Raw genomic sequence first — 11737 nt, 5'->3', positions numbered from 1 at the left:
TGTAAAGACAGCAATGCAATGTTAATATATAGTATGTTTGTGTTAAAAAGGAGAAGAATTGAAAATGGTCTGGACAGCAATTTGTTTCCCATAAGCTACATTACGTGTTATTGAAACTTAGTGAAGACCGAAGTGTCTTCCATGAGGTGTTACAGTGAAGTTTCGACCTTCCAAAATACATATATGAATGGGGACAAACGAGACCGGTCTGTACTTTCCTGCTTTTTCTTGGACACTTTAGCCTGTAGAATAAGAAGGTTGTATTGTATGGCATGGCATTACTTGTATCATGTTTTTTTTAACAAACTAGCAAAGAGATTTGTATCAATACAAATGTAGTTTTGATACTATCAAGACCAAACTCTACAGTATCTGGTAGCTTAAAAAAGTAACACTTGTGTTCAGAAGAATAGTTTATTTCAAGTATTGAGAACTACCTGGCTATATCAACAGTATGATTTTTTCTACAGGATTACATAATATTCAGTTATCAAGCAAAATTTAACACAATAAGCGTATATGATGTTTAAACAAATAAAGCTTGGATTCGAAACAATAGTTGGACGAAGGGTACACGATCATACACGAGAAAATTCAAGAGCATGTACCATTACTTCATAAATGTTGATATGAATGCCATATTGTAATGTATTTTGAACAAGAGATAAGTAGTTATATCGCTTACGAGAACGTAGTTGATACAAATGACAATGTTGACCTTCAAGTCACGTTTTCAAGCCCTCTTTGATGGGTTCTCAATATGTAAAGAAAGATACATACATATGGACATGGCTTGAAATGGCCCATTCTGCAGCAATCTTGAGTGATAATTCAAAACGGACTATTCGTAGTCCTTCGATACAAAATTCTGTGACATTGACATCTGAATAAAATGTTGATCAACAAGTCATGAAACAGACCTTTTAAATCTCCCAAAACGTTCTCATCCATTGTATGGTAAATTTCTATATTTGCCAGAAACGTACAAAATCTTTGGGAAAAAAAAACAACTACATTGTACTGAAGGAGCTTTGAAATGAAAATGACCATGTTTTCGGACTGCAAGGTGAAAATTTTGAAGGTTGCAAGCGGTTATCATTTACTACTTCACTGACGTCACTATCAATTCGATCATCTTTTTTTGTACAATGATCGTCTTGTCTACAGTCATTGATAATACTGTACAGCTTGCGAGACATTTGATAATCTGATTCAGATCATCATCAACCCTTCTACATCCGTACCGATCCCGTATTCAAGTACTCAATTGTGCTTTAGTTCACAAGTGCTTTCTGTACATAGGTTCTTTCTCAGTTCGATTCTTTTCAAATGATACAAACTGGAGGTTCTAACAGTTATACTGGCCATCTACAAAGGTACATGTACTTTATGCTTCAAATTTCCCAAATCCTACATGTTAGCAAGAAGACCGACCCAAACAGCACTCCAAAACGGCAAACTTTCGACAAACGCCTGACGTTGCTACTGTTTCTGTCTTGATAATTTACGGCAGAAAGGCAAACTTTCCCGGCTGCATTTCCCATGTAAAGATAAAGGCAACTGTCATTCTGTGTTTATAGATCCAAGCTTGCATCACATTCATGTTACATAATGCGACCATTATGTACAATCATAATTGAAATATATAATAACTATATAATATACATATATATTTTTCTTATAGCACGATTTGCTTTTAGTATAAATCTTGTCGACCCATCACCATAATTGCAATATCATACTGTGTAAGTTTAAGAGACAATGATTATTAATTGTAAAAAAATTAATAAGAAACAAATTGTGTAATACCAATCCTATACATCTTTCTGTATCCATTTCAATGAGTTTAAACAATCAAATCCATCCCTGTTTTTATGCTAGCACTTTGACATTGAGACACAGCATAAAAGGATGCTGTACCTCCCTCTTATGAACGGGTTACCCCATATTTTTAAGTACATGCCAACAACAAACGGATGCTTGCACTTGGTTGCAGGGATGACTAGGATGGTTTACACACATTGATACCACATTTTATGAAAAATCATGACAATTATCCAATTTATTACAGGATTATGGCAATAATCATTTTTGAGAAATATGTTCCAACCAATGCATGGGCTCTATGGCTAGTTTTTAAAGTTAAAAAACAACAAAGTTACAATTTGAACAATTACTTAATAACTTTTTGCTGCGTGAACCCTTTTCATTGGTTGTCTTGCAGCAGTTTCACTCTGATTAATCATTGTATAAATCACTTGAATAAATCCACTCTATTGTTAGTACAACCGTTTATTGAACCACATATCTATGGAGATATGCGTTGAGAAGTATAGTAAGTACAATGTCACTGATATGCCATCATTCTTGATTGGTCAAAGAAAGCTTTCATTCGATCAATTACCATGTAAATATATCCCGTAAAAACTGACAAAAACTACCCACATATACAAATCGGATCACCCTTCACTGTTATAGATAGAGCGTACAATGAAGTCTTCGTCAATGAGAAGACAGCATTTGACTTTATCATCTGCTCCAAAAGAGTTCAAGATATATGACAGCGTTATGAATATGTACATTTTATTATGTTCAGATTCTAGAGTTACTGTAGCTACATGTACATCTGTAAACCTGCCTGCTAAATGATTTGCTGATTTATTCCAGTAAAATATCCCATTGCTTTGTGACACTAGTCTCTTCATCAGGCTTCATGTACTAGTCTTTCCCTGATGTTCCTCCTTGTCCTAACTGGAGAAAAAACATGACCAAAATACAAAAGGTCTTCCATGGGCCATTCAGGATAATTTGATGTTCATTTAATCATGATTTTGGTCATCTACCATACTTTGCATAGTCTTGTGACATCATAATATACAGCAATTACAGTTCCTGTAATGTCTTTTGCCTAATATCAAAACTCAGAGAAGCAAACCCAATAAATGTTGTGTTTACGTCATTTGGAACCATCAAATTTGTTAGAATGGCCCAGATTACAGCAATTGATAACACCAGAATGTATACATATATAGTCCTTTTATTGTGATTATGTACAATTGCGAAGTATTAGCTTTAGTAATCACCAGTGGAAGAAGGAGGATAGAGAGATCTATGTGCTTCAGAAGGCACTACCAGCATGCCCCACTACCCATCATGCAAAGCTACGCTTCCCAGAATCCTTCACCCATGCAGAGAAGGCGAAACACCCGAGCTCCCAGCATGCACTTGTTAGCTGTGTCCTTCCATCATGCAACAGTGCTATCCCAGAGTGCTCAGTTTGGCGGAGCGTGGGGACTGAAATCGGGCGGTGGGTTAGAGAGACGGTAGTCCTCGTATAGCTGGTCCTCAGAAGCCCTTTCCGCAATATTCTTGCGCCTTTTTAACATTTCCTGGTGAAAGAAGATGGACAGGGTGACATAGAAGTAAGGTGTATCTACTGTATAGCTACCTGGCCGTAGCATGCACCTGGGCCTTTTGCTAGCGAAGGAAAGTTAGCTGAAAGAAACAGGTTATAAGTAGTTAGTAAAGGAGACAACGGTAAGTTGAACAGTGAGTGGAAGGTTAGTTGATGGCATGAGATTATACAGGGTTTTAATGTAGGTTAGTACATTGGTTAGGAAAATCTAACTCCTGAAGATTTACCTTATAGCAGTAAGCACTTTGTTTGTAAACCTTAATTCCAATTCAAAAACATTTCGAACAGCCCTTTTCAACTGAGTAGCCTTGTTATCTAAGTTTTCATATTATCAACCTGATTAGCAAGCTATCTTGTTTAGGGGTGGACATTCATACTATGTTAATCTCAAGGCAGATGTACAATGTATTTGGGGCCAGAATGCTGTTAAAAGTCTCAGACTGCGGCATTTTAATGTAAAATTGTGTTTTGAAAATCTGCTTGAAAACCATTTTCCAGCTTTGTCTGCTCAAACCATTCTTTGACAATGGAATTGGATTCCAAGCTGTTGCTGTAAACCTTGGACTTACAAACGATTTACTATGGACCATAGTCCTCTTTTCACCAACAGTACATGTAAGTCCAATGGTCTGAAAATGGACTTACTCAGGGAACAGGTCTCAAACATGGCAAAATGGGGTGGACATACTCCTGGAGTTACCCCCCTCTGACAAAGTAAGTCCACCTTCAGTCTACATTCATCCTCTTTTAGGTCTCAGGTTTACATGGGTTGAATTAAAAATTATCATCAGGAAAAAAGGGCTGCCAGAAAACTGTACATCTGCCCTTGCTGACAATCTGCTTGAAGATTAATTGTAAGACTTAGTGGGGAGGGAGGGCTCAAAATCAGGAGGCGGGTCAGCGAGCATCTGTTGGTAGGCGGGGTCGCTGGACATATCAACCGTCTCCCGCCGATGCTTCAGGAAACCCTGAAATGTCACATTGGCCTCGTGGGTTAATGAGGTTAATGCTAACTTGTTGTTAACCAGTGCTAACCACCATTGACAAGGGACATGTAATATGTTGCAGGAACAAGAAGTTAGATGGAAAGTGGAGAATTGTTGAATGTTGTAAGAGTTTAGTTATAAACTTTTTGCCTTGACAGAGAACAGAATGGAGTGAACAGGTGGTTATATGAAATATGAAATATATTATATGGAGAACTGGAACAAGTGCAATGGAATGCTTTGCAAGAAATGCACTAAGACAGTTGATCGAGAAGCTAGCTTTCCAAAACAACTTGCAATAACCCTTGAATTGTGACCTAAGATAAAACTTGTGACCTGCTGGATGCTAATGCGAGATTGTTAATAAGTCCTTTGTTCACTTTAATAAAACATAGAATTTACAGTCCAGATATACTTTTACAAATACAAGACTTATGCTTAAATTATAGTTCTAAAGTGTATATTATATGTTTAATCAAAGCAGTCTACAGAGACAGAACAGAAAGATCATGCAGTTAGTGTCAAATGATCAGTATCTGTACCTGTGTTAAAACATTTTTACTGACAGTGTTTATGCATGTACAAACCATTCTTTTGGGGAGGTAAACTTAGTCTCCAAGCAGACCCTACGGTGCCTGAGAGATAGTATCAAAGCTGGCAAAGGAGTATGGCTGGCCATAGGGAGATAGCCGGCCAAGGGAGTCAAACGGGCACCGGTGCCAGCTTTACTCCTTTGCCAGCTTTGATACTATTTCTAAGGCATCGTAGGGTCTGCTTGGAGACTAGGGTAAACTTGCCATTGGTAAAAAATAAAATAAAATATTACCAATAACACAACCATCTCCCTGCTATTGAGGTGTAGTCAAATATAGACCTTGTTGCTCAGCAGGGTGAGAGGTATTGTGCAAAAAAGCAGGAGAAAAAATTTTGAAATCAGACAGAAGGACACAGGAAAGGCAAAGTAAGATCATGAAAACAGAAGCAAATAGTTGTGAAAATAGAGTTTATTTCATCTCAGAAGTTTGTCTCAGTGTCGCTGTTGGTCAAAGCTGACTGTTAATGGTGGTTAACAAAGGCTTCAATCATTAATATCAACTTGACTAACTCATCTGAACAAAGGTTCTTGCAAAACCTGTTACAGTATTAAAAGCTATTGTTTTGATGAAATCATACTTCATATGCAGCATAGAACAAAGACTAAGTTGGCAATTGGAAAATAATAAGATTTTGCTTGAGACCAAATTTGCACAACCTTACAAAGGGGTCACTCGATTAGGAAAGCAAGAACCTTTCACATTTTTTGTTTTTCTTCTCTAGACTTTAAGTGTCCTACATCTACTGGGTTACTATTCTTAATCTACAACTACAAACTACAGATAACTGTGATCTTCTTTAATTTGGCATGGGGTTTATTTTCATCAAATTTGGCATTTTTTTCCTGATCGTTGTAAGATTCTTCAAAGCCGATTCAAACGGGTAATTGTTTGATGGTCTTTATAATGTGTTCTGTTAATTGCAACGCTCTGTAATTTCTGTATATTCCAAACTTGCTAAAATAAAGCCCCACCAAAATAAAGATATTTAGCAGTATACCTACAGACATTCACCAGATACAAGATTACCTAACATATGCTATATCATCAAATAATCAAGAAATTTTGGAATGTCATCAATAACTTTACACTACAAAATACTTTATATAGAACGAACATAGCACTGGATACTATCATCATAATATAATTTTTGCTTGTAAATTTCTGTTCTTGATTCTTATATAAGTGAAGTACACACCAGATTATAATGCAGGAATATTCATTGACTTACCAAGTTGAACATAATATTCCAAAAGGAGAACAAAAAGTGTACACGACAAGATATAAATCATTAAATGTTAGAGGCTTGCAAGATTACGCAGCACACAAGGATTACATTGTTAGATCAAAGCTTCCACAGCAGAATCAAAATTCAAAATATTTGCCTCAAACAAAGCATGATATGCCTGTATATCTATAGGAATGCTTTCTGATAAATCTTTTTTCTCTTTTACATTTTACAATATATTTGCAGCCGATCCTTCACCCATTAGCAATAAAGCAGTTACAATTCTGATTCAGCAACTTTATGCATTATCTCGATCAGCAGGTACCATTAAGAAAAGGGGGGGGGGGTGAAAATTATTTCACTTAATTTGCAGTCTCATTGATTAAGCCATACAGTTACAGCACTAGTGGAGGGATCTACCACTGCTTCTACGGGGGTGTCATGGTCCAAAATCCCAGTCTGATACCTGTAGCTCACTCTGGTTGCCCCCCTGCTGGTCCAGTAGGCTCTTCTGGACAGTGATTTGGCTGTACACTTTCTGGCCCTCTCGTACAAAAACGGTTTTCAGCTCGTCTTTCGTCAGGGTGAAGAGCTGCGCACCCGTCAGGACACCCAGGCTCTCCACTGTCAGTTTACTGTGGAAACACAATGCAACATTCTCCACTTCAAATATCCAAATGAAAGCTCATCTGTGTTGGTAGAATCCATACACCGAAAATTTATGGTGAGTTTTTTTTCTTATTTTGTGTTGGGACAAAGTTTAAACCTTTCAACTGTTCTCTACTTCAGTTTGCAATTCCACTTTTCCCATTTTGACAAGTACTAATATTTTCATCTGTGCAACCAATGGGCTAACAATGTCCTTTTGAGCATGTGTGCCCAAACAAGCTGTTTTCCTTCAGTGTGAGTCCGGCTTTAGTAATGCTCAAACTGCTGAGCAATTCATACTGAGTAGCTTAAGAAATAAATCATCTAAATAAAGTTCATGGAGCAAAACTGGATAACAAAAGAATATCTAAAGAAGCAAATGCTGATAAAGAAGTCAGGAAGGCTATCATACTGTCAAAACAATTACCAATTGTTCTACATTACTTTCTGGCCATTGTATTACCTGAAACCCCTGCTGTGGAGCCACTTGGTGACTTCCTCTGGGGTGGAGTCATAGTCAATGCTGATAGAGGGAGCTGTTGAAAGAGAAAATAAACAGTTGCATAAGTTATGAGCTACTTTCATCTGTTCAAGCCATAAATCAAAATCAGTTCAATTACATAATATAAATATCTTCTGTTTTGTTTCTACCATGCAAACACCTAGTCTGTGTAACACAAACTCTGCTGTTCAGGGCTGTAACTGGCCCCTAGGGGGCCGGCCAATGTTGGGCGGGCTGCTATAAACGAGATTCAATCAGGCTAGCAAACACCACTGTATGTTTCTCAGCCATAGACTGTAGCCACATACTAAACTAAGGGATAAATGAGATGATGAAGAGTACTATGACGTAATGCTCACCCCTGGGCCTGGGTGCAAACTTGCGATGTTTCCCCATCGTCATGCGAGTCTTCAGCTCCTCCTGAAGGTCGTCTGCCTGGCGCTCCTCGGGGGACGGCTTCCGGGCCCGGTTCTCCTCGGGAGGGGGGCTCTGGGGTGGGAACACACATGGGGAAGGGAACGTGAGCTGTAAGGTTAACAATTAGAATCACAGGGAAGATACTGTCTACCATCAAGATGGCAGCAACGAAAATGAATTATCACAATTCAGCCTTTTCTGTACGTCTTTCATAGAAGACATTTCACTACCCTTTAGTACATGAATCATCACTAGCTGTCATTGAGTCACATACATTTAAAAACTATTACAAATTTAGAATGTTTTCTACTCATTGGTTGACTGGAATGCTCTACAAGCATATCACAAGCAAACTCCTATGCTACATGAACTAGCTCTTCTAAAGCATGATCTACATAATCGACATAAATCTAGTAAAGCATGTCTGTTGTGGAAGTGTAGAAGCACGGTTAGATAACCATCACCTTATCAATACTCACCCTAGGAGACTCCTTTTTCTTGGAATTTCTGAAAGGCTGGGGCATGGGCTGTGAGGGAGGGGGTGGAGGGGGTACGGGGGCCGGTGGAGGGGGGGCCTGCGAGGGGGGGATGTGTGAGGCATAGATAGCCGATTCGGACGGCCTCTTCTGGTGTCAGAGGTGTGAAATGTGCAGGAAAGAAAAGGAAAAACACAAAAACCAATTAATGAAAGTAATGAAGCCATTGTGTAAGGTTGAGGTTAGGGCTTCCTTAGTTATGTTTATGTGTCTTCCTCTTTGGACTGTTCAAGCTGAAATTCTGTCCATCATACGGTGCAAGTTGATTAAAAAAAGATTTACTGGAAAATTCAGTAAATTGGACAGTTTTACTTTCAAAATGGAGTCTTTGGTTTCCAAAGCAGTATTGGGGATAAGTGGCATTTTTGAAAGATACCATTTACTTGTACAGCAAAAAAAAATAAAAAATTGCAGAATTGATATTAAGTAAAAATGTCAAAATTTGAAAGAAGGCCAATGCAAAAAAATAATCAACATTATTTTCAAAAATACCTCCTCAAACTTTGAACAAAAAAGCTTCAATTTCTAGTCCATAGAGGAGATATGAAGAGACACATGAACTGGTGCCCCACTAAACCTTACACCTTAAAGAAAATGAGCAACAAAGTCAAATAAACCTTGTTGACCACAAACATGCATTTCACCACACATTAATATGTTCATATAAAAACCATCAGTGAAATAGAATAACCCACAAATGTGCAAATCATCAAAACCCCAACCAAAAACACCAAAAGTAATGCAGCTAACACCACACCACAGAGGGGATCGTTATAGTGTCTGACATGTGTGACTGCATTGCACATTGATGCACATGTACCTTCATTTATTTTGTATGGGAGTTTCTATTTGAGTGTGACTGGGTACTATAAACATTATCTGAAAGTTTTTCATGTCTACTACTACACATCTACTACTAACCAGGAGCTCAATTCCTCCTACATGTACCAACATTTCCAAAATGTATCATGTTAACCTGTATCTACATTTGTATGCTCAATTTGGCTTTTTCTATTGTCAAGATTGTCTACGCTCTTTCGCTGATAATCATTATGATTATCGCAATACACAATTATAATGATTGAAATACTGATATCTCCTTTATCGTAGTTACATCAATATCAACCATCAAACCAAAACAAAACACGGGCGGAGGAGGTTTACAACTATATTACTTTTTACTAATCTTTAGGAATCCCTTCTTTGACAGTCATTTATTTGGAAAACATTACATTGAATATACAGCAGCTTAAGCATCACCCAGCAACCCACACAATGAAATTTGACACATTGTATATCTGCCTCTATAACTATATACCATGCTATACTACACTGACCTGTATGTGGTGGTGGTACACAGGTTCTGCAGGAGGCATGCTGTGCCTGGAGGAACCGTTGGGAGCGCGCTCCTGAGCTGGGGAGGGGAGCTGGGTGTCCAGGATGGTAGATGGCACAAAACCAGACTACACAGGGAGAAACCAGGGAATCTTCAGCATCAATTTTCATGAATGCAAAGTAATAGTCCAGGAGGAGATACAGTAACTTGGAAAAAATGTGGTTTTGCAGCCAATCCAGTACTTATTTAGTTCACCATCATAAAATGATAGTGTGATGTCTCATTTTAAGGTATGTTGTTCTATGACATGAACAAGGGGAAATGGTTACTGTTCAAATTAAAAAGAAATGATTGTACAAATTAAAACAACCTTAAATTTGCTTCAACTTCTTTAATTCACACAAAGTAAACTCTGTGTGATTTAGAAGAGAATGTTACCATTTCTAGTACCTTAAAGGTATCTTTTGAAGAAGTTACAAATTTCTAAATTATCTTGCAATACGTAGACGCCAGCATTAACATTAACACATGTTTAATGTGCGCCATTCCACAGATATTACTCTATTACTCATTGTAGCTTTACACTACATTGTACAAAACAGAACCTACAGTTAATGCAACACTTTAGAAAACAATACAGGAGACCTCTGTCCACTTCTCACCTGTCCGGAGATGTTCCTGACGTTCCACCATGTACGGCTGTCGTCCAGGACGTCCAGTATCTCCTGGGCGACCACGGTCAGCTCTCGCTCGTTCCGCGCCACAAAGTCGTGTCTGACCAGCACCCTAAACTTCACATCATCAGGGTAGCCCCTGCAGTGAACATAGGCAACCGACACATTAACTTTTCAGAACATTTAAGCAGTTAACTACATGGATAGTTGCTGTGTTTATCCCCCCAACAATGTATAAGATGGTAATTACGGATGGAGCTACAAAATGATGAAAATACATGAAATTTGCTCTAAAAACTTTTGGGTTTTTGGCTCATGCTTCATTAAGAAGAAAGTACACAACTCAGAAAAATTGTCTCTAATAGTATCTTAACTTCAGGGTAGTCCCTGCAACAAACACAAGTCTAGATAACATGTGACTTTCACAAAACATTTAACCAGAAACTATACATGTAGTTGCTGCGCTTACCCCCCAAAACAATGGATGATATGATATGAGCTAAAGTGAAGCTCTAAATACATAAAAGTTACACAAAGAAACCAATATCTTTACAGTTTTCAGTTATCAATGCTTTCTTAAGAAGAAAGTATATAATTCAGAAAAATAGGATCTACCAGAACTTGTTGGTCTTTCTGAAATTGCAACATTTATACATAATTTATAGTGTCTGTCAAATTAGAACTGAAGGCTCCATGATTAGTCTGTATCTAATGTTGATAAATAAAACATACTTTTGATCCAACCATAAATTGTATACCATAATCAAGATGTGAGATACAACATGTACGTGACGCACACTGCTGGAAAAAAAAAAAAAAACTCCACCCAAAGTGGTCCACATTGTGCAGATCTGGGTACTCAAAACATTGCACATTCACAATGCATAAAATTGTAGGAAGGGTGTGCGAGTGACTCATGAGGGATCAAAACCTTAATTGGACTTTCTCAAACACTCGTGTGTACAACACTTGGTAACTTGTGTACATTCTTACAAGTCTTATGCAACAGTAAGTGTAATGAAGACGTGACAGGGACAAAGCAGAAGATGAGAATGACAAAGGTAGGTGAAAGTGCAGAGTCAAGGAAGGCTGTGTGCAGTTATGTCAACTTTGGGTTGGGGAACGGTGTCAACCAGGGTAGCTTCCAAAGCAAAAAAAAAAGGCAGTTCAGTCAAAACTGATCTTACGGTAGCATAAGATAGTATCAAAAGCTGTCAGAGGAGTAAAGCCAGTCTAGGAGTGAGTTTGGCTCCCGATGGCTGATGACTCCCTTTGGCCAGCTTTGATACTCATACTATGCCACTGGTAAATCTGCCTGGAGATTACACAAGGACCACTCAGGCAACCAATAAATCTGGCAGACAGGTGATCACTATATACTTTAGACAGGATTCATAATGCT

The 11737-nt window shown here is 38.1% G+C and overlaps 1 protein-coding gene across 18 annotated transcripts in view; it reads right to left on the bottom strand.

The window, feature by feature from the left end:
* Window positions 1-2662: 2662 nt before the first annotated feature.
* Window positions 2663-11737, bottom strand: part of LOC118406862 (epidermal growth factor receptor kinase substrate 8-like) — a 52475-nt gene continuing 43400 nt past the window's right edge. For 15 of the 18 annotated variants that reach the window (XM_035807228.1, XM_035807225.1, XM_035807229.1 and 12 more), the window contains 7 exons: window positions 10324-10474; window positions 9663-9788; window positions 8269-8415; window positions 7732-7861; window positions 7334-7406; window positions 6689-6857; window positions 2663-4383 (listed from right to left, as the gene is read on the bottom strand). In XM_035807228.1, coding sequence (XP_035663121.1) covers window positions 4264-4383; window positions 6689-6857; window positions 7334-7406; window positions 7732-7861; window positions 8269-8415; window positions 9663-9788; window positions 10324-10474 — 916 coding nt within the window. In that variant the 3' untranslated portion in view covers window positions 2663-4263. The remainder of the gene's footprint in view (window positions 4384-6688; window positions 6858-7333; window positions 7407-7731; window positions 7862-8268; window positions 8416-9662; window positions 9789-10323; window positions 10475-11737) is intronic. The other 3 variants (XM_035807227.1, XM_035807226.1, XM_035807241.1) reach the window with 3 other exon arrangements.

This window comes from Branchiostoma floridae, chromosome 19 (genome assembly GCF_000003815.2).
Source record: "Branchiostoma floridae strain S238N-H82 chromosome 19, Bfl_VNyyK, whole genome shotgun sequence".
Taxonomy (NCBI): domain Eukaryota; kingdom Metazoa; phylum Chordata; class Leptocardii; order Amphioxiformes; family Branchiostomatidae; genus Branchiostoma; species Branchiostoma floridae.
Note: the sequence above shows the minus strand (reverse complement) of the source record. Positions and strands in the feature narration are given on the sequence as shown.